The 23,773-nt window shown below is 37.7% G+C and overlaps 2 protein-coding genes across 2 annotated transcripts in view; one reads left to right on the forward strand and one right to left on the reverse strand.

The window, feature by feature from the left end:
- The window catches only part of DBF4 (DBF4-CDC7 kinase regulatory subunit), a gene marked incomplete at both ends in the record, with an annotated part of 24,952 nt that extends 18,128 nt beyond the window's left edge, over positions 1-6,824 (reverse strand). The window contains 2 exon segments of the mRNA XM_084230471.1: positions 5,297-5,469; positions 6,779-6,824. Of these exon segments, the coding sequence (XP_084086597.1) occupies positions 5,297-5,469; positions 6,779-6,824 (219 nt within the window).
- A 569-nt stretch (positions 6,825-7,393) lies between these two features.
- SLC25A40 (solute carrier family 25 member 40) overlaps positions 7,394-23,773 on the forward strand; it is a gene marked incomplete at its 3' end in the record, with an annotated part of 33,928 nt that continues 17,548 nt past the window's right edge. Inside the window, exons 1-4 of the mRNA XM_084229919.1 lie at positions 7,394-7,493; positions 20,394-20,462; positions 22,584-22,687; positions 23,332-23,391. Coding sequence (XP_084086045.1) covers positions 22,591-22,687; positions 23,332-23,391 — 157 coding nt within the window. The 5' untranslated portion in view covers positions 7,394-7,493; positions 20,394-20,462; positions 22,584-22,590. The remainder of the gene's footprint in view (positions 7,494-20,393; positions 20,463-22,583; positions 22,688-23,331; positions 23,392-23,773) is intronic.

Here is a 23,773-nt window from a genome sequence, read left to right on the forward strand (position 1 = left end):
ATTCTCCCCTCTCCCTACACCCTTTAAATCTCTATTCTTCTATTTTGTTTCTATGAATTTTGACTAAGGTACCTCACTAAGTGGAATCCTATATTTTGACTAAGGTACCTCACTAAGTGGAATCCTATATTTATCCTTCTGTATTTGGCTTATTTCACATCACACAGTTTTCAAGTTTCATTCATATTATAGTATAGGTCAGAAATTACATTCTTTTTCAAGGTTGAACAATATTCCCTTGTATGAATATATCACATTTGATTATTCAATCATCTATTAATGAGCATTTTGGTTGTTTCGATCTTTTTACTATTGTGAAAAATGCTGCTATGAACATGGGTATGCAAATATATATTCAAAATTGCTTGATCATCTGGTAATTTTACTAGATGATCATTTTTGAGGAATCACCATACTATTTTCCTTAATGGTTGTACCATTTTACTATCCAAACAATAGTATAGAAGGTTCCCATTTCCCCACATCCTCACCAGACTTATTTTGGTTTTTGATAGTAGTTATCCTAATCATTGTGAGGTGGTATGTCACTTTAATTTTGATCTGTATTTCCTTAATGATTAGTGATGGTGAACATCTTTTTATGTGCTTATTGGCTAATGTATATCATCTCTGGAGAAATGTCTATTCAACACCTTTGCTTATTTCTTAATTGGAATTTTGTGGTTTTTAAGTTGCAAGAATCTATGTATATTCAGGATAGTAGTATTTTATCAGATATAAGGTTTGCAAATATATTTTTCTGATGGCCTTTTTTTTTTAATTCTTGATAATGTCTTTTGAGACACAAAACCTTTTCATTTTTGTGAAGTCATATTTATCTATTTTTTCCATTTCTTGCCTGTGCTTTTGATATTATATTTAAGGCATCGATGCCAAAGCCAACATCCTATTTTCCTCTAAGTTTTACTTATGTTTAAATTTCGATACATTTTAAATTAATTGTAGCATAAGATGTTCAGTAAAATATACTTGCATCTTTTGTCCATGTGACTAGTTTTCCTAGCATCAGATTTTGAAAAGACTGTGACTGTGTGTTCCCCACAGGTCTTGACACCCATGTTGAAAACAAGGTAATCATATATGCAAGGGTTTATTTCTGGGCTCTTTATTCTATTGCAATGTTGGTCTGTAGGTCTGTCTTATGCTGGTATCACACATTTCCTATACTTTGAGTTATAATTTTTTATCAATGAATGAAACATTCTTTACAATCTGACCTCAATGACTTTCTTTTTTGGCTATTTCCCTCAACTAAATCCCAAGCTGAAGTCATCCTATATTACAGTTGCTCAAAAAACCACAAATATATTTTAAATACTCTCTTTCATCTATTTAGTATGCCTATTCTGTCTTATATATTCTTATGAGGCTTTCAAGATTCAACTCAAAGTTTATCCCTGCTGTGATTATTAAATGCAGATTTATTCAGTCCCATCTGTATTCTAATGCAATTTAAAAATTTTTATTAAAGCACTGAAAATACTACACTGCAAATTATTTGCTTTCACGTCTGACACTCCCATAAACTGAGAATTCTTAGAGAACTAAACTGCATCTTACTAATTTTTGCATCCCCAGAATCTGAAGTAGTGCTGACATATGGGAGATACTGCTGGGATGATTTCTAAATGATTTTCCACATACCCAAAAATCACCTTCAAACTAAGTTCAAATTGTGTATGTACAACAGTCTCCCAAATTCCTCAGCTGGAAATAATCTCTCCATCCTCTTGACATTCTATACAATATTACAATTAATTGTACTCATGCCATCTCTACCTAAATTTCAAATTGAGGGCAGAATGAATATCAGTTTCAGTTTTTAATCTACCAACACAATACTATTACCTACTGACTTAGTTCTACCATGGTCTTCAATATATTGGCTACTGTTGAAACTATTTTTTTTTTAAAGAATTACCTCAAAACTTATTTTCTAGTCAGTCAAGATCACAATGAGCATCAAACATGTAACTGTCCTCAAGTTCAAGATAGCGCAAAGTATCTATTTATATCTCTACTTTCTCCAATTGGCTAATTTTAGCACAAACATGGACCCAAAGTGGCAGGTTCCATGTCACATTTATATCTATTTCCCCATGATGTCAAACTTTACTCTCATACTTTGTCAGTAGTTAAATTTGTCAAAAGTATATCTGCAGATAAATGGGGTTATGACAAATACCAGAGAAAACAAATGCATAAAGTGGTCAGTTAAAGAAAAAAGACAACATAGGTAATAATCTGATAAATTACAAAAGGATAAGAGCCTAAGTAATCCTAAAATTTAAGTTTAACCCTTTCATGGACTATCTATTAAACTAAATGTTTCTTAAAGTTGAATCTTAGAATTCTTAAATCAGTGTCTAAAGTTCAAACTTCCTTTATAAATTTCATGTAGGAGATCTTCATTTAAAAAAAACTCATTTTGGGCCTTCCCTGGTGGCGCAGGAGGTTGAGAACCACTCTGTGAAGCTGTCTGCAGCTTCTATAGTGCCGGTTCGATTCCAGCAGGCCAGCAAGGGTCCCACATGGCATGACAGACCTCTTCTGTCCCGCCTGCTGCCCTCCCCCCCGGACCCCCAGCAGTGTATTTCATCAGTCTGCCTGTTCTGTTCCCCGCGCTGTCTCTGGTGAATCCTCTCACCCTGCCACACATCTGGCCTGTATCCTGGTTCTTGTATTAAAAAAAAAAAAAGTCTCCAAAAATTTAAAAAAACAAACTCATTTTTAGTAATAGATTTGTTAATATGCTAGGGACAGAAATAATGAATACAGCATCCTTTACAATCTGATCCCAATATGATTTTCTTATTTTGGCTATTTCCCTCACCTAAATCCCAAGTTGAAGTCATACTATATTACAGTTGCTCAAATAAACCACAGACAAATATATTTTAAATATTCTCATTCGTCTATTTAGTATGCCTATTCTGTCCTATATATTCTTATAAGGCTTTCAAGATTCAGCTCAAATTTTATCTCTGCTGTGATTCCTAAATGTAGATTTAATCAGTCCCATCTCTACATTCTAAAGCAATTTTTTAAATTTCATTAAAGCACTGAAAATACTACACCGCAAATTATTTGCTTGGGTGTCTGAAAGACACTGGGGGGAGATCAAAATTTGATAAAAAGTTTTATAAAGAAATCAGGGGAATATCTGGCAACTTACAACTATAATATGCTCCTAGTTTCAGTGGTCTATTTCAGATCAGGTTAGGATAAAAATTTGAAGTGTGTAAAGTCAGAAGTTTCTCAACTACCGTCAAATCATATATTGAACTCAAAATTTGTTTCATGCGAATATCTTAAAAACTACTGAGAAGAGAAATGAAAAGGGGTAGCCAAGCAGTTCCTATACTAGCTTCTATACTCATGTTAGGTAGAACAGTTCCAATTTATAACCAACTGGACTTCTAAAAATGATTTTGTTTGAAGGGTTTTACTGCTAAAAATACAAATGCAAAATTAGTGAATTACATTAGAAGGCATGGTGGGTTATTAGAAAATATTTGAGAAAGTTGCAAAACTATATCCAGACAGCTACTTTGTAGCCATTAATTGCCAGAGGCATAGAAAGGGGCAGTTGCATTTCAGTCTGGGAATTCGCTTAAAACTACTCTGCAGGGGGCCTCCCCAGTGGCACAGCTGGTTGAGCCCAGAGCTGTGAAGCTGTCCACAGCCTCTGCAGCACCGGTTCGATTCCCACCCGGCCAGGGACATACCCACGTGGTGCAGTGGACCTTTCCTGCCTCGCCCACTGCTCCCCTCAGCGGTGTCTTTGGCTCTTCTGCCTGTTCTGCTCCCAGCTCTGTCTCTGGTGAATTCTGTCACCCTCCTGTGCCTCTGGCCTGTACCCCAGAGTTCTTGAATAACTAAATATTTTTTTTTTTTAAATCTTAAAAAAAAAACAAAAAAACTACTCTGCACCGATCATTTAACTTACTTGGACCCTTAGGCACTTCATTTCTAAAATGAAGGGTCTTAATGTCTAAGGTCTTTAACTCTCTTCTTGGTAGCATGTCAAGATGGTGGCAGAAGTAAAAACACAACCTAGGAATGCAGTTGTATGGTCATTATGATACATGAGACTACTATTAAAAAATGTGTTTAGCTTAAGAAAATGAACAACAGAAAAGAGAACAGCTTTTCTAAGACATTTAAACAAAATGTCATACTGACAAACAATTCCAAGAAATTTATTTTATGTTTTATTGCAAGTTTCTATTTTAGGGATCTGTTCAATCATTACTCAATCTCGACATACACAAAATGCAGCAGAAACTTTTTAAGAGAAAAAATTTAAAAATAAATTAAAATCTTAAGCTCACTTGCTAAAATTTAACCAATATTTACATTAAGGCTAAGAAAATCTTATAATTTTACAAAAACTTTCTCATTTCTTGATCTCTTACTAAATATGTAAGGTAGGAAAGATTCTCCATATTCTTAATCCAAAATTCTCTTAATGACATTTATTTTCCTGAGACTATAGCACAAGAACAATTTTTTTTAAATCAAGAGCAATTTTGGGTCTCCCCTGGTAGCGCAGTGGTTGAGCACTGGGCTGCAAAGCTGCCGCAGCCTCTGCAACACCGGTTTGATCCCCGGCCACGGGTGAGGGTCCCACAAGGCGCGCAGACCTCTCCAGCTGCGTTCCCTGCTCCCCTCAGCAGTGTACTTCACTCCTTCTGCCTGTTCTGTTCCCTGCTCTGGCTCTGGTGAGTTCTCTCACCCTACTGCTTCTGACTGTACCCAGTGCTTGTATAAATAAATAAACAAACAAATAAATAAATAAATCTTTTTTTTTTTTTAAAAAAAGCAATTTTTAACTCTGTGATTTGAACAGTTCTCTCTTGTTCTGTAAATAACATTCTTACTTTTATGCTAACCCAATTTTATGTAGCTCCCAATAACCATAATCAAAGAGTTTCTACTATTTGGACATCCCAAATTACAATGAGAAGGTAACCAGCAGTTCCACCATGATAATGTACTCTCATTTTTCATACTTCATGAACTTCACACTAGACTCCTAATCACAGAAACCTGAAAAATTTGTTAGGTAACAAAAGATTAAGACAAATGGTTTTCCACTAATGACAAACAGCTAATAAAAATTTTAAGCTTGGTGCTTATATAGTGGTAAGTTTTCCAATATAAAATGCTAAATGATTTCATTTAACATTTAAAATATTAAATGATTAAATATGTAACTTTATGCAATTTACAGTATTTTCCTAATCTGTAAAAGTGCATGGTTTTGACTTACCCCTCCCAAATCTTTAATATCCTTTTGCAGTTTTTCAGATATGGTGACAGAAGGTAAGTCAATGTAAAATACTTTCCCCAAAAGTGGCTTATATTTGGATTTTTCTGGCTTGCTATCAGTTTTCACAGATTTCAAAGATGGTCTATTTTTTTCATTTTTGACTTGGATTCCACCTGTTGTAAAAAAAAAAAGTTTAAAATTAGGCCATGTTATGTTCAGACATTTTTACTATTTTAAAAATATCCCTTTATACAAAAGATCACATAAAACTTTTATAATTGCATGTATAAACAAAACAAAAACAAGCAAACAAATAAAGAAAAACATGCCTCTATAAAAAAAAAAAAAACTTTTATAATTCCACCAGTCTAAGTCATCAGCATTTAAATGTATATCTTCATAGTAACACTAAGGCAAAAAAAAAAAACCCTCTAAATTTAAACAGGCATTACATAGTAATTATGTTCACAGTTGGTAGCTCGATTAGCAGGAAATATTCTTGTACTTATTCATGTCTTATACATTAAGGCAGGGAACAGAAAACCTTTTTAAAAGATTTTCCTCCTTAAGGTGTAAACTCCAAGGAGGTTTTACTCAACAAGGAGCTATTGAGCCATTTGTTGAACGTTCAAAACTGGTAATTAAAATGTTAAATAAATTCGCAATGCAAGAAACCTGTTAACCCAGAAAGACCCAGTCCTCAGATTGCTCGTTTAGTTTCAGTTTATCCATGTATTTAGAAGTAACTAGACCATTTCTTCAACAGTCAACATTCATTTTATTATATCCCCTGAAAACAGAGCTGAGATAGCTCTGCTGTCGAAATTAACCTTTAGAACACATCTGTTTACATAATTTAGAGGTTACTACATACGCACTCTGGGTACATACACATATCATACTAAAAAGAAAAACTCAGGCTGGCATGCTTTCCTAAATAAAAAAAAGGTGGCTGCAAACGGAAGCTTGCTTTTGTATCTGTCTAGCCATTTGAAAATACTAATTCATCTATTCGCAATACAGCTACTTCACCTCAGTTTTGAGCGAAGGGAAAGAAAAGTCAAGTGTAAGACCAAAGTCCACCCACAATCACCCAATCTGATCACGAAGCGAGCGGCCACTAGCACAGAAGCTTTTTAAACAGGGCCTGGGCGGAGCAGCAGCGCCCGAGAAAGCTCCGGACATTGTCTCCCAGTTTTCCAACGAACACACCGCCGGAATCGAGGGGAGTGAACGCCACGGGGAAAGCGAGGGGCCGGGCCGGGATCCGTTCTCTTTCTGAGGTACCAGCAATGGAGCTTCCTTCGGGCCACAGAGAAGGATGCACAAACCAGAAAAGCTGCAGGGAGCGGGCGGAAGAACTCGAAAAATCAATGGGGGCTGGGGGGCTGGGAGGCTAGGGGATGGGGGGTGGGGGAATGGGGGGACCCGTGAGGCGAGGGAAGGATTAAAAGGACCGCGGGCGGAGGAGGGGCCTCGTACCCTGGAAATGTCCTTTGCTGTGGATCCTCATGGCTCCGGAGTTCATGGCAGTCGCCCGGCCCCTACATGCTGGTTCTGGAAGGGCCGCCGCGCCGGGCGGCCGCGAAAATAAGGCTTCCAGAGGCCCCTTGACAGGCCGATGCCCCCTTCCCTTCCGCAGGTTTCGACGCCGAGGCAGCAGCGAGCCCGCGTCCGCAGGCCGGGTTTCCGGGGCCGGCTCCCGAGCGCCGAGGAGGAAGAGCCACGGCACAAACGAGTGGGCTGCGGCGGTTGAAGATTTGAAAACGCGTCACGCAGCCGCGGCGCCGATACGCGCGCCCCGCCCCGCGCGCCGAGCCCCGCGCGCCGAGCCCCGCCTCGCGCTCGCCCACACGTGCCCCCCTCCTCGCGCCGCGCGCCCGGGGCCCGTCCCGCCCGCCTCCGCGCGCTGTGCGTCCCTCCCCGCACGCCCCGCCCGCGCACGCCCGCGCCCCGCCCCCAGGGGCCGCGTCTCCGCCCCCGGCCCTCCCCGTTTCCATGCCCTTTCGGCCTCAGACAGGGTCCCCCGCCCTCTGCTCCGCGTCCCCGAGCTGTCCTGGTCATTCGGTGTGGCTTTTTGTTGACCAAACGTAGTGGATGCAGTTTGCGCCAGAGGCCGGTCCAGCCCGCCACCAGGGTCATTCCCGCCTTCCAGGGTTGCCCGGACCGGCTGCCCACCAGCCGCCTCCTACTCCAGGTACCTTATTCCCCACCTCCCCCACCTCCCCGCGGTGGACAGTCCGGGAGGCTCGAGGTGCGGCGGCTGCGGCCGGGCTTGGACTCGGCGTCCGGCCGTGCGAGGCAGCGAGAGGAGGCGGCAGCTCCGGGCTCCGCGCGCGGCGAGTCGCGCATCGTGGTTTTCTCTTTCCCCGCCGACCCCGCAGCCTGGAGACGGGCTGCCGAGGGACTTCCCGGGCTGAAAGGTGCGGGTGGGTGTTGGCGCCTGGGTCCCGCCCAGCAGCCCGGCCTAGCGAGCGTTTGGGTCGCCTAGTGCCCTTTGGGACTTGGCTGTGAGCTGTTCTGTTGACCTCTTGTGCACAGAGCTGTTTTCGTTTCATTTTGTTTACGTTTATTTCAACGATGTTAAAGGGTGGAATTTGAAATCTCAAGACTAGGGTTTTGAGTCTAATCGGTCTCTGACAGCTTCTGAAAATGGTTAAATTACCTAATACCGTTATCTCTGTTTTTTTTTTCCATCTGTAAAATGGGAATATTAATGGGATTATGGTAAGGATTAAATTTTAGGTGTATTTTAAGCTAATTTTGTAAATGGGAAAATGCTTCACAAAGTTGTTTTTGCTGCTTTTCTACTGTAAACTTTTGAACTACATAAAGAAAGTAGATGGGCAAGATATGAGCTACATAAGAATGATGGCCTGATGTGGAAGTGGAAATAAAAAAAAAATTATTTCTCTTGCAAAAAAATTGTCCATGTAGAAAATGACAGGAAGGGATGAATGCGTCTTTGAAATATTTAGGGAATATGGAAAACAATTTAAACGTGTTTCTACTGAGAACCAAAAAAGGAAGTCCTTTTTATGTTCTAGTAACAAAGAGTTACCTTTCATATTTATTATAATGAGTAAAGATGGGTAACATAGTTGCAACCTATCCTGGTAAACTCACTCTTGACTGCACTGTAGGTGGTAATGCCAAGTTATGAAAAAGGAAGAAGTCAGTTTTAATAAACAGTATTAGTAATCAGGGCTATTGGTAAAACAATAAATTTTATATTAAAGCGCATCTGCACATCTTAGGGCCTCACTGGTGGCTCTAGGGGTTAAGCACCGCACTATGAAGCAATCCTCAGCCTCTGCAGCAGGAGATTCGATCCCCAGCCAGCCAGGAGCAACCCATTTGGCGAGGCAGACCTTTCCTGTCTCACTGCTGCTCCCCTCAGCAGTGTATTTCAATCAGTCTCCTGTTATGTACCCCACTCTGTCTCTGGTGAATCCTCTCACCCTCTGCATCTCTAGCCTGTATCCCAGCTCTTGTTTGCATAAATAAATAAATATTAAAAAAAAAATAAAGTACATCTTAAAGTGCCTTAGGTGAAAGGTGTATATTCAAGAAGAAATTAATGAGGTCAGGGTTTTTTGGTGAGAAGTTTGGTTAAAGAGTTCTATTAAGCAAAGTTGGAGAACATTGAACAGAATCATGGTCGAAATAAATGAACATTTAACTGTGTATCAGGAGAAAAGAATTTCATTCAGTACTGGCTCTATTCCTAAGTGGTTTTATGACCTTGGGCAAATGTTAACCTTCCAATGCTACAATTTCCTTATCTGTAAATGAAGATAATTTAATCTTCATTTTTTTGTAATTATCTTTTCGTAATTATCAAGTGAGACCTAATATGTTTTTTAGATTACCTCATATATATGCAAATATAAAATTTAATTATAGAATCAATGGATTTACTCATTCTTCTGAAATACCTACGTCTTTCTTATTTTCTTTCTTTGACCTAAGCCTCTCTATTTGGGGCTGTATTTGTTGCTTTTTCCTGTTCCTAGTAAACCTACTTTGATAGAGCCTTTATCTCCTGCTTATTTTGGAATCTTCAATAGTACTCCTGTTTAATCCATGTGTGTTTAATCCTTTGATATGTTATCTTCTCAAATGTATTCTGTTGCTATTTCTGTTGTTTAGTTTTCACATTTTGGAGTCTCACTACCCAGTTCAAGGATATTGGTGTCCTCCTTGTCATTCAATTCAAAGAATTTTTTAATTTCTTCTTTGATCTCCTTGGAGAGCCTAAGGTTTTAACGAGGTTAGGTTCTTAGTTTTGCAGGATAAGCATACAAAGGGATACCTAGTTCATGGGCATAGCCCTGAAATGTATTATCTCAGGTAAGGATGGGCTGGGCAACTAGGGAGAATTCAGCATATCTACTGATAGTTCTTAAAGAAACTAGGTGAAGGGTGAAAATGGAGAATAAGGAAGATAGTAGGATTCAAAATTGGAGAGTTGATTCCTCTGAGACAACAATATAGAGGCTGCTGTGGCAGGTCTAGGGGCTGTTAAGGATAATGAACTGATTTAAAGGTTATATCTTATATTCTGAACTATATTGTAAATTTAGGGTTGTTCTGAACACATATTTTGCCATGACTATAAACAAGTCTACCTAGCTAGCTCATTTCTTTCCTTCTATTTTTTTTAATTTTTTTAAAGATTTATTTATTTATACAAGAAGTGGGGTACAGGCCAGAAGTGCGGGAGGGTGCGAGGATTCACCAGAGACAGCGGGTTGCAGAACAGGCAGATGGACCGAAAACACTGCTGAGGGGAGCAGCAGGTGAGACAGAAGAAGTCTGCTGTGCCATGTGGGTATCTCCCTGGCATGCCAGGAATTGAAACCACGCTGTAGAGGCTGCTTCATAGCGCTGTGCTCAATCTGCTACTGTACATCTCTCATGATGTAAATTTTTAAAATTTCCAATCTTCTTAGTTACCCAAATACAATAAAGTGTACCCATTTTAAGCATTCAAGATTGATGAGTGCTAACAAATTTATCCATGTAACTACTACCTCAGTAAAAATATAGAACATTTTGTCATCTCAGGTCATTTCATTCCTCTTACCAATCTCTTCCCACCAGAGGAAAACACTCTTCTGATTTCCATTGTCATGAATAATTTTGCCTATATTGTGGCTTCATGTAAGTGGAATTATATATATAACTTATATATAAATGTTTTAGGTCTGAGTTATTTTGCCTAACAGTATTTTTTATTCAACTATGTTGCATATCAGAAGTTCATTTTTATTGCTGAGTAATATTCTATTATATAAATATACCACATTTTATCCTGTTTACCTGTTGATGGATATCTGGATTGTTTCTGGGTTTCGGCTATTGTGACTAATACTGTTAGGTCTTTCTCTGGAGATACATTTTTATCTGTTGGAACTGCTGGATCATATGTCACTGAATGTTTAATGTTCTGAAAAACTTTTGAAGTTTTTTTTTTTAACTCCCCCATACCTTGTTTCCCAGAGTGCAAAGAAAACTCTCAAAAATGTGAAGAGGCTATCTGTGGTATGGGAGAGAGTATTTAGAAACCATTTATCTAATAATGAATTACTATCCAAATATATAAAGAATTTCTATAACTCAATAGCAAAGAAGCAAATAAACTAATTTAAAAATGGGTATAAGTCTTTACACAGACATTTTCCCAAAGAAAATGTGCAAATAGTCAACAGGAATATGAATAGATGATGAGTATCACTAATCATCCAACAAATGAAATAAAAATCATCACCTCACACCTGTTATGATGGTCAATAATTAAAAGTAAAATGGAAAATAATTTGTTAGCAACTATGTGGAGAAATTGGAACCCTGTGCATTGTTGGTAGGAATATAAAATGGTGCAGCTGCCATGGAAAACAGTATAGAGATTCCTCAAAAAATTTTTAAATAGAGCTACCATGTCCTCTAGCAATCCCTTTTCCCAATATCTGCCCAAAAGAATTGAAATCAAGACATTGAAGAGATATATGTGCATTCCTGTGTTCATTGCAGCATTGTGCACAATTAGCAAAGTCGAAACAATCTTACTATCCATTGACAGATAAGTGGATAATAAAAATGCAATATATACATACACTAGACTATCATACAACCTTGTAAGAGAAGGAAATCCTGTCATATACATAATATGGATTGAAAATCTTATACTAGGTTAAATAAGCCAGTTATAAAGAATTGCTGCATGATTCCATTTCTATGAAGTATCTAAAATAATCATAAAAGGAGAAAATTTAATGGTGGTTTCCAGTGGCTGAGGAGAGGAAAATCGGAAGTTGCTATTTAATGGGTAAGAGTTCAGTTGCATAATATGGAAAAGTTCTGGAGATCTGTAAAATGACATGCATATAGTTAACAGTATTGTTCCTTACACAAACTTTTTTTTTTAAATAATAAATTTTATTTTTATATTCCCCCATACAATTGCAAACGCCCCATTCTGACCCCAATCCTTCCCCTACCGCCCCCCACCCCCCAAAAAGTGTCTCTGGTTCATAGTTTTCTGTTGATTTTGATTTTCACTTTCTTATATTCATTTTCCTGGTCCCTTATTTAAGTTCTCTAGATTCCTGCTATGAGTGAGACCATCCGGTATTTTTCTTTTTCTTTTTGGCTTATTTCGCTGAGCATGATCCCTTCCAGCGCCATCCATGTTGCTGCAAATTGCATGTGTTTATCTTTTTTGAATGCTGAGTAATATTCCATGGTATATATGTACCACATCTTCTTGATCCAGTCATCTTTTTTGGGGCATTTGGGTTTTTTCCAAAGCTTAGCTATTGTAAACAGTGCTGCTATAAACATAGGGGTGCAGGTGCTCTTTGGAATTGATGTTTCTGTGTCCTCTGGGTAAATACCTAGTAGTGGAATTGCTGGATCATATGGAAGCTCTATGTTTAGTAGGTCCAGAAATCTCCACACAGCTTTCCACAGTGGTTGGACCAGTTTGCACTCCCACCAACAGTGCAGAAGAGTTCCTTTTTCTCCACACCCTCACCAACATTTGTTGTTGCTAGTTTTTTTAATATGTGCCATTCTCACTGGTGTGATATGGTATCTCATGGTAGTTTTGATTTGCATTTCCCTGATTACAAGTGATGTTGAACATTTTTTCATATGTCTGTTGGCCATTTGCATTTCCTCTTCAGAGAAGTTTCTTTTTAGCTCTTCTGCCCATTTTTTGACTGGATTATTTTCTTTGTTGTTGCTGAGTCTCATCAGCTCTTTGCAGATTTTTGTGATCAGTCCTTTATCATTAGTGTTGGTGCAAAAATGTTCTCCCAGTTGGTGGGGTTTCTCTTTGTTTTTCTTATTGTCTCTTTTGCTGTGCAGAAGCTCTTTAATTTGATGTAGTCCCAGCTGTTTATCTTTGTCTTCAATATCACTGCTTTGGGTGATGTGTCTGTAAAGATGTCTTTGATGTGCAAATCACGTAGTGTTTCGCCTATATTTCCTTCTATGTATTTTATGGTTTCAGGTCTTATGTCTAGTTCTTTAATCCATTTTGAGTTGATTTTTGTGTATGGTGTGAGGTAGTGGTCAAGCTTCATTCTTTTGCATGTAGTGACCCAGTTTTCCCAGCACCATTTATTGAACAAACTTTCTTTGCTCCAATGCATAGTCTTTGCTCCTTTGTCAAAGATTAGTTGACCATAAATCTGTGGGTTTATTTCTGGATTTTCTATTCGATTCCATTGGTCTGTATGTCTGTTCTTGTTCCAATACCATGCAGTTTTGATGATTATGGCTTTGTAGTATAGTTTGAAGTCTGGGAGTGTGATGCCTCCATTTCCTTCTTTTTTTTTCAGTAGAGCTTTGGCTATTCGGGGTTTTTGGTGATTCCATATGAATTTCATCAATAATTGTTCTATTTCTTTGAAGAATGCCATTGAGATTTTGATTGGAATAGCATTGAATCCGTATATTGCTTTTGGTAGGATGGCCATTTTAATAATGTTTATTCTTCCAATCCATGAGCAGGGGATGTCTTTCCATTTCTTTGTGTCTTCTTCTATTTCTTTTAACAGTGTTTTATAGTTTTCTTTGTATAGGTCCTTTACCTCTTTTGTTAGATTTATTCCCAAATATTTGATTTTTTTTGTTTCGATAATAAAAGGGATGGTTTTTTTGATTTCTTCTTCTTCAGATTTATTGTTTGTGTATAGGAAGGCTACTGACTTTTGCGTGTTGATTTTGTATCCTGCCACTTTACTGAATTGATTGATGAGTTGAATTAGTTTTTCTGTGGAGATTTTGGGGTTCTCTATGTATATTATCATATCATCTGCAAATAGTGATAGTTTGACTTCTTCTTTTCCTATTTGGATTCCTTGGATGTCTTTCTCTTGTCTTATTGCTCTGGCTAGGACTTCCAGTATTATATTGAAAAGCAGTGGTGAGAGTGGACATCCTTGTCTTGTTCCAGATCTTAATGGAATTGCTTTCAGCTTTTCACCATTGAGAATGATACTGGCTGTTGGCTTGTCATAGATGGCCTTTATGATGTTGAGGTATGTTCCTTGTATCCCAAGAATTTCAAGGGCTTTTATCATGAATGGGTGTTGCACTTTGTCGAAAGCTTTCTCAGCATCTATTGATATTATCATATGGTTTTTATATTTCTTTTTGTTGATGTGTTGGATAACGTTGATTGATTTTCGGATGTTAAACCATCCTTGTGCCCCTGGAATGAATCCTACTTGGTCGTGGTGAATTATCTTATGGATACATTGTTGGATTCTGATAGCTAAAATTTTATTGAGGATTTTTGCATCAGTGTTCATTAGGGAGATTGGCCTATAGTTTTCCTTTTTTGTGTTGTCCTTGTTCGGTTTTGGTATTAGTGTAATATTGGCTTCATAGAACGTGTTTGGTATTGTCCCTTCCTTCTCAATTTTTTGGAAGAGTTTGTGAAGGATAGGCACTAATTCGTCTCTGAATGTTTGGTAGAAATCATTTGTAAATCCATCAGGTCCTGGGCTTTTGTTTTTGGGGAGGTTTTTGATTACCATTTCAATTTCGCTGCTTGTAATTGGTCTGTTTAGGTGTTCTATTTCTTCTTTATCTAGCTTTGGGTGATTGTAGAGTTGTAGGAATTTGTCCATCTCCTCTAGATTGTTGAACTTGTTTCCATATAACTGTTCATAGTAGTTACTGATTATTCTTTTGATTTATGCTGTGTCCGTTGTGATTTCTCCTCTTTCATTTATGATCCTGTGTATTTGTGCTTTCTCCCTTTTTTCCTTTGTGAGCCTGGCTAGGGGTTTGTCTATTTTATTGATTTTTTCAAAGAACCAGCTCTCGGTTTCATTGATCTTTTGAATTGTTTTTTTAGTTTCAGTTTCATTTATTTCTGCTTTGGTTTTTATTATTTCTTTTCTTCTACTGGTTTTGGGGTTTTTTTGTTGTTCTTTTTCTAGATCTTTGAGCTTCGAGATTAGGTTGTTTCTTTGAGTTCTTTCTTGTTTTTTGATGTGAGCTTCTATTGCTATATATTTTCCTCTTATTACTGCTTTTGCTGCATCCCATACATTTAGGATATTGGTGTCCTCCTTGTCATTCAATTCAAAGAATTTTTTAATTTCTTCTTTGATCTCCTCGTTAGCCCAGTGGTCTTCCAGTAGTGTGGCTTTTAATCTCCATGAGGTAGGATAGTTCCTTGCCTTCTTTTTATGATTTATTTCTAGTTTGATGCCTTCGTGGTCAGAAAAGATGGTTGGTATGATTTCAATCTTGGTGTATCTGTTGATGTTTGTCTTGTGCCCCAGTATGTGATCGATCCTGGAGAATGATCCGTGTGCGCTTCAGAAAAATGTGTACTCCGTTTTTTTGGGTTTAGTGTTCTATAGATGTCTGTTAAGCCCAAATGCTCTAGGTCCTTATTTAGAGCTTTAGTTTCTTTACTTATTTTTTGTCTTGTTGATCTATCCATTGTTGATAGTGGTGTGTTGAAGTCTCCCACTACTTATGTGTTTTCTCTGATGTCTGTTTTCAGAGAGGACAACAGTTGTCTGATATATTTTGGTGCTCTTTCGTTTGGTGAGTATATGTTAATGAGTGTTATTTCTTCTTGAAGTATTGTCCCCTTAATTATAATGTAGTGACCATTGGGGTCTCTTTTTATTTTTTTGAGTTTGAAGTCTGTTTTATCTGATATAAGTATAGCTGTTCCTGCTTTCTTTTTTGGCCCATTTGCTTGTAGGATTGTTTTCCATCCTTTGACTTTGAGCCTATTTTTATCTTTTGTAGCTAAATGTGTTTCCTGGAGACAGCAAAAGGTTGGGTTTTGTTTCTTAATCCAGGCTGCAACTCTGTGTCTTTTTATTGAAGAGTTTAGTCCATTTACATTTAGAGTTAATATTGATATGTTAGCATCTGTATTTGCCATTATGTTTGTCTTTCCTTTGATTTTATTTATTTATTCTTTTAATAACTTTTTTTTTTTTTTGGTCTTCTTTCGTTGTTATTCGTCCCTCTGAGGTTCTGGCTTTAGGATTCCTTGTAGTATTTTTTGGAGTGGGGGTTTAGTCGTAATGAAATTCCGGATTTTCTCTTTGTCTGGGAAGGTCCATATTCTTTCTTCATGGAGGAAAGAGAGCTTTGCGGGATAGAGTATTCTTGGTTGGCATCTGTTTTCTTGGAGTCTGTTGACTATGTCCCTCCACTCTCTCCTTGCCCGTAGTGTTTCTTCAGAGAAGTCTGATGTCAGCCTGATTGGTTTTCCTTTGAATGCTATCTGTTTCTTCCCTCTTGTCAGCTTCATTATTTTTTCCTCGTCCTGGATTCTTGGGAGCTTTACTATTATGTGTCTTGCTGTGTTTTTCCTTTCGTCGTGGAAGTTTGGTGTTCTTCTTGCTTCTTGTATATCAATTTTCAGCTCCTTCTTCGCATTTGGGAAGTTCTCTTCAATTATATCCATGAATATTTTCTCTGTTCCTACATCTCTCTCCTCTCCTTCTGGAATTCCTATAACTCTTATATTTCCTTTCCTCATGGAGTCAGATAGTTCCCGAAGTCTTTCTTCATTCTTTTTCCTTCGTACTTCTCTTTCCTTTTCTGTTTTGGTTCTTTTTATTTCTGTGTCTTCAAGAGTACTTATTTGCTCTTCCATTTCACCTATTCTGCTTTCATTGCTTTTCCCAGAGTTCTTTAGTTCCTCCATTAATTCTTTGATCTCCTGCATTTCTTTTACTTCCCTCTTTAGGGACTCAATTTCCTTCTTCTGATCTATCACTTTTTTAATCATGGCAATTTTAAATTCTCTTTCTGGAAGGCTCAGAAGTTCTTCCAAGTTGCTGTCGTTGCAATCTGGGGAGTGGTTTTCTTTTTATGGTGTGCTTCTTTCCTGAGGAGTTGTTAGGTTGCGTGTGGTTCTTCTACTCCCTACTGTCTGTTTTCTAATTTGTCGTATGCGTTGGGACACTGTGTTGCTCGGACTGACTGGCATCTTGGGTGAACTTCTCCGCTCCCCTCTGGCTCTTCCAGGAGCCATCTCTGTCTTCTGGGGGAGCTTTCTGCTGCTTTTAGGCAGTTTTTACTGAGAAATGTCCCTGTTCTAAAATGGCGAAGCGGGATGCACTCCCTGCGCCTCCGGTTTCAGGCACACTCTTCTGTGCACCTGGTCTGCCCCGGACGTGGGTGCCTGCTCCCTCTGTGGGCTCAGACTGCTGGTCGGAAGGGGCCTGGCGTGGGCTAACTTCCCGGCTGGCCACTGGGTCCTCCAGAAGCCTTCTGCCCTTTTCAAGCAGTCTTAAGAAATTTCCTGTTCTATGGGGTGTTAGTGACTTTTTTTTCCTGGTCGCTAGGTGGCGCCAGAGATCTCTCCTATTGTCCTTGGGGGGCTGTTTTTCGCCTCCCCCCACCCCGTGGGACAGGGAACAGAGCGGGAATGGTAGGGTACACCTCAACAGCTTTGGGGTGCTGTGTCTGCCTTGTGCCCCACCGTCTTGGAGAACCCACGCCCCGAATTTTCGTGCCCCGGGTCTCAGTTCAAAGCCCTCAGTTCCAGGACGCGGGCTGTAGCCCAGTTCAGGGGCGCGGGAATGGCGCCTTTTGCACCGTTCCCGTGCCTGGGCGCCTGGTTCCTGCTTACTCAGGGAGGGACCTTCACCTCAGTGAGGACCTCCGCTCCTCTCCCCACAAGCCTAGGTCGCAGGCGCGGGGACCTGGGCAGCCGCGATCCAGGTCTGCACTTGCTTTTCAAGCGCGCCCAGCGCCGCTTTTCCATGCAAGCTTACCGGCAGCCCTGGCTGTGTGCGCGTCTCCCGGGGTCTTTGTTCTTCTCTAATGGCGCCCGGAGCCGTTCGCTCACCGCCGTGGCGAATCCTGCAGGGTTTGCCTCATCTCCCGTTCACGGGGTGTGGTGGCTGCAATAGTTCCTTTCCACTCACAGTCCCGCTTGCTGCGTCCTTTGTTCTTGTTGGCCGTTTTGGTTTGTTGTTTTCCTCCTCTCTGCCGGAGAGTGCCGCCTCTGTGGGCGGGGGAGGGGAGCAGGGTTCTGCGCTTCCCTCCCTTCTAGTCCTCTTTTATGGCCACTTTCTTCTTCGGGTAGTTTGCTGGAGTCACCCGTTTATTTTCTGTGTCCCAGTTCTCACTGGGACCTGCCGCTTTTCCTCCCTATTAACTTTTTTTAATGGGAGACCTTACTTGCAGCGTCTCCTCGCCGCCATGTTGCTCCCTCCTTACACAAACTTTTTTAAAGTATTTTTTTGTTCTATTTCTTTTACTACAAAACATGTTTAAGACCTTTGATTTATAACTTACTCTGAAGAAAGTAGAAGGACAAATTATAGATTGGGAGAAGATACAATTTATATAACTTAAAAATAATTTGTACCAAATGTAAAAGTTTCCTCAAACAAATAAGAAAAATATAAACACCTTACCAGAAAAATAGGCAAAAGTTGTAAATGGATAGATTACAGAAGAAGCAGTACATACTGCTAATAAAAATGTCAAGAGATGTTCAACAATGTTGTTGACCATGGTAATGTAAATCAAGACTAAAATAAGAGAGCATTTGACCCATATTTGCTTGGAAAAATAGAAATTCTGATGATTCTAGGCATATATTGAACTACCACCTATTGATTTAGGTATTGCTGTATCCATTTTACTAAAGTTTCTCCATTTACCAGTTGGTTGAATTGATGTCATTCAGTAACTTGAACTTACCTCAGGAAGGACTCATCAATTCTTCATGTTTGAAAATATGCCATTACACTTGGTAACCACCTTGGTGAGTTATAGCCAGTCTGTACCCAATTTAAGTAAAATAATAATTTAAGTAAAATACAGAATAAAGGAATAGTATGGAAAAGAGTAATTTCATAGGAAGTTGAGGGAGAAAGCTATTCTTGAAGCATATTACTTAAAGAGATGTCCTAAAGTTATAGTAGAACCAAAAAGGTATTAGTCATCTCTTCTACTAATTCATGTGCTCCCAGAATAGGGGACAGTATCTTCCAAATGAAATAGTGGAAAGAGGCAGAGAAAGAAGATATGTAGGTTGGTAGGACTACAGGAATTTAAAACATTGGCGAATACATTGAATTCCACTAGGGTCATTATTTCCCAACAAACACCATCTACTCCCAAATTTGTAGTAATGTTGTCCATTTTTTCCACATTATTCTTTAGATAATTGAACAGAAGACTCACTTTTCATTGTACTCAGATCACTCACTTTTCAAGACTCAGAGTTTTTACCTTAGGATATTGTTGATATAACTCTTTTTTCTAAAATACTTTATAGTATATATGTTAAGGAATAATTAAAAATGCAGTAACTCTAATTCGTGGTTCTAAATAGTACAACTCAATTTTTTGCTTTTCGCCCTTATGTTAAAACTAATTGCTAGAGACATATTAGTTTTTCTGGCATTAATTTCAGATGAATATATTCAAGTTGCCAACTATGCTGGAATAGTTGGCAAAATAAAGCCTTCTGTATGCCTTTTTCTCACCTGGAGGAGGAATAACCTGTGTTCTAGCATGTGTGTGTGCACGCATGTATGTTTGTGTGTTTATATGTATGTATGTTTTGTCTTTTCACCTGAACTGTGTTCATATAAATGAATTTTAGAAGTGTGTTCCTAGAGTTGAAGAGTCTATGTAAATATTAGTTACTTAAAGTTTTTTATTATGCAGTTTCCCATATACAGAAAAATACAGAACATTTAAATATTTTATATTTGCTAAGTATCTGTATATCTCAGTGTAAGTATATGGTATACTTGTCACCTGGATTTGACAAATTTTAAATAGTATATATTTATATTTTTCTAAAGTATTATAAACTATAGTTAATAACATTTTAGCCCATAATACTTCAATATCACTCTCTTACAAAAAGACACATACATAATTACACTACCATTTTCTCACCAAACAAAATAAATATTTAAAAAATATTTTCTTATCTAGTGCATCTTCAGATTTCTTTAGTTACCCTCAAACTTTGTTTTTCATTTACTTGAAGTAGGATGGATTTGGTTGTTGACTCTTACAAGATTCCTTTATCCTAGAACAGTTCTCCTTTCTTTGCCTCCTTTTTCCTCACTTTACTGAGACTTGTTGAAGAAACCACTAGTCCTGTATAGACTATAGTATTTCATTTTGTCCTTTTTTGTGACCTCCTTTATCACGTTTCTGTAGTCTGTGAACTTTCTACACATTGGAAATTAGATCTCTAAAGGATTGTTTAGATTCAGATTAAATGTTATTTTCCCCAACAAATACTTCAGGGTTGTACTAGATACTTAATTTTGTGTCACAAAATCTAGTTGTTCAATTCTTATTGATTATCAACTTGTTTAGGGTCTACATTTGTTAGTTTTCAAAACAAAATGTACTTAATGGAATAATATGAATTTTGTGAAATGCTTTCATAATTTTAATGATACCATTTGCAGAGTGCTTGTTATATTTCTGAAAGCACTTAATGGAAACTATTCAATAAATGTTGATTTGTGTTTTAAAGATTTTTTTGCACTTCCTTTAGGCTATTATCCCTTTCCCGTGAGAAAAGACAATTACTTTCATTTTTTCACTATAGATTTTCAGTTACTGATGTTACAAACAACAAAATACTGGAACACAGAGTTGAGGAAAAGACTTAAACCAGGTAGGTAAATAGTAAGTCTAAAGAAACTACGAAGTAGTAAAACTACCATTCTTTTAAAATTAAGATTGTTATTAGACTAAATTGACAATTGGAATATGAATTGTAAAGTAGTATCAAAGTTGTTTTCTCAACTTGATGATTATCCTGTTGTTACAGGGCAAAGACTGAAAATTCTCCCTGAGTCAGAATTCCTCTTATTGGTTCTGGGTCCATGAACTCTCTGCCACAACTATAAACAAAAAGAGTTTTGGTGTCTCAAAACAGAAAAACAATTTCTTTTTAACATAATAGAGGAACAACTATAACGGAACAGATGATGAAATGAAGCTGCATGCAGCAGGCCGGCTGAAGCTGTGGCCTGGAGCAAGGTGATAAGCCTGCCACTGCAGAAGCTGGCAGGTTGCAACAGAGACAGCTCTCTGGAAAGAATCAGGCAGAGGCAAGGCCCAGAGCCCAGATGCCCTTCATTTTATAAGGGCTCCCAAAAAATGCCAACCTCTTCCCCTGCCTAGAAGCCCTCTAGCTCCCTGAGTTCACTTAAACATCAAAGAGAGTTCAGTCCATGGTGCTTCACTGGCACAGGGTTTGGACTTTAGTCTGGAGTTGGGTTGTTGCTCCCCACATCTTGTGGGGAAAGTTGGAGTAGATTGCACCTAACCTTGGTAGCAAAGGCCATGTGGGCCTCCCAGGGCCTGAGCCTGGGAGTTGAGGACTACTCCAACACTGAGATGATTAAGTAAGAGAATATAATGAGGTTTTTAGGATGAGGGGTATTGTCTATACAACCTACTTTAAAAATGGTGTCGAAAAAATAAATATGCAATGTGAGAGCTTGGTAAAATTGTAGATTAATAGGAACTCCTGTAATGCCAATAAAGTTCAAAGTAGCCCAGCCTTTCTGAAAAACGTTTGACTGTTTATATAGAGTTTTTGTTTAGCCCAGCAATCTTTTTTGTCTTATAGTAAATATAGAATATCTATGAAAAGAGGGCCTCCCCTGGTGGTGCAGGTGGTTGAGTGCAGCGCTGTGAAGCTGTCTGCAGCCTCTGCAGTGCCGGTTCAAGACCGCATGGCTTGGCAGATCTCTCCTGTTACACCCGCTGCTCCCCTCAGCAGTGTATTTCAACTGTCTGCCTGTTCTGTTCCCTGCTCTGTCTCTGGTGAATCCTCTCACCCTCCCGCACATCTGGCCTGTACCCTAGTTCTTGTATAAATAAATAAATAAATCTTAAAAAAAGAATATCTATGAAAAGATATACATGTAAGGATATTTACATGAGAATTATGGAAGGAGTAAATGAAATACTAGAACTGACCTAAATATCTAACAATATGACTGATTAAATATAATCAAAAACTCTGTAAGCACTAAAAATAATATAAATCTATATTGATAAAATGTGTATAGTATGTTTTTAAGTGTCATAGTTGGCTACTGAACAATATGAAATAGTATTAACCTATTTTGTTTTGTGTGTGTATGTGTGGATATGATGGTTTTATTTCTTTAGATACTTTTATATACATACACATACATATAAGTGTTGTTGGGTGTACATAGACATTTGGAAAGATGGCTCCTATATGTTTCTATTAGTTACTTCTCAATGGTAAGTATATACCTGATTTTTATAACATTTTTATTAACAGACTTTCAGGAAAGTATATATTGCTTTTTTTCATTAAATTTTTCTAAGATAATGCTTCTTAGGAAGATGTGTTTTGATTCTATTTTATATTTGAAGTTTTTGTTTTGCAATTAAAATAGTGCTATATTTGCTTACAACTCTGTACTAGCATTGAGAAACTATCTGAGTAGTTTTTAGAATATGAACCTTGTAGATCATCTGTTCTCATTCTGTTATATGGCCAGAGTCTGTTTTATTAACTCTGTACTACCATTTTTAGAAAATCAGAGAACATGTTCTATTACTGACAGTTGTGTAGTACCCTTGTGTACAAAACTTACATACTTATTTTTCAGAGCATCAGCAACACATATGCTTTAATACTGATTATTATTACTTTTGTAGTTTAATTTTTAACAAATACTTTTGAGGGTATTTTCCATTAAACTTTGGTTACATTTTGCTTTTTGTTAACAGATTTTTCTTCAGTTAGTTAAAGTATGGATCCTGAAGCGGAGGTACCATATATTACCAAAGTGACACCTCTCCAACAAATGCTTGCCTCTTGTAGTGGAGCTATATTGACATCACTAATGGGTAAAAAAAAAAAAAATGTATTGATGTAGACTATGTAACCAAATAAATCTGTTGTGAATTCCATTTGAGTTTTACTATCTGTGAAATGATGATAATATTATTAAACATGCTTCATGAATGATAATATCTTCCCATCAATATGATAACATGAAAAGAATTCTGGGCAGATACTGTGATGTTCACAAAAGAAATAATATAAGCAGTAAGTAAACATGATTTATGTCTGGTTTACTCAATTTTGCATTACCTATAGATTTTGCTTGATAAAGGTAAATTTAACAGATTAGAAGACAAGATTATTTGATTATTGATTACTTATAATACAGAGTTGTTCTTAAATATTTAAAAAGAATTCTGGAATAATACTTTAGTTTTAATGCTAGTGGATTTTATTTGTAGAAATAATACAAAAGACAGTTTAGTACTTGTGAGAAAAGTAATTAGGTTCTTTTCTCATTGGTCCTCTTTTAGTAAAATTCAAGGGCAAAAAATGAAATGTTATATTCAAAACTATCTTATAGTTGGTAATTTTACCCATTATGTAATCATGAGGCAACATATGATTCCATGTGTTTTGTGTTGTATGGGCAAATGTTTATATACAGATGTATTACTAGTTAATTGATATTTATTTTTCTTCATAGTGACACCTCTGGATGTTATTAAAATTCGACTCCAAGCCCAAAACAATCCATTCCACAAAGGTATGTTTACTGGTCATCCTGAAAATGTCAGATTTTTAAATGTTACGGCGTTCATTTTGTTTGAATAATATTCTTTTTCTTAAATAAAAAATTGAACCTCCTTATCCTCAAGCAAAAAAATTTTTCATCGCATGATGAAGTCTAGGCAGAAAATAAATATATATAAGTATGTAACATTTTTATGAACTTTATACTGTGTCAGAATACAATTTTATATTTGGATATACATCTTCTAAGTATAGTATTATGCTCATAAGAGGCCTTACAATCTAGCTTCCTCCTTAGTCTAAGAAACGTGCCCATCCCAGAATATTGATCCAACAGTCCTTCAACTGTCGCTTGAATACAGTAATGGGATTTATTATTTGATCAGACAGCTTAG

This window comes from Talpa europaea (genome assembly GCF_964194135.1).
Source record: "Talpa europaea genome assembly, chromosome: 3".
NCBI lineage: Eukaryota > Metazoa > Chordata > Mammalia > Eulipotyphla > Talpidae > Talpa > Talpa europaea.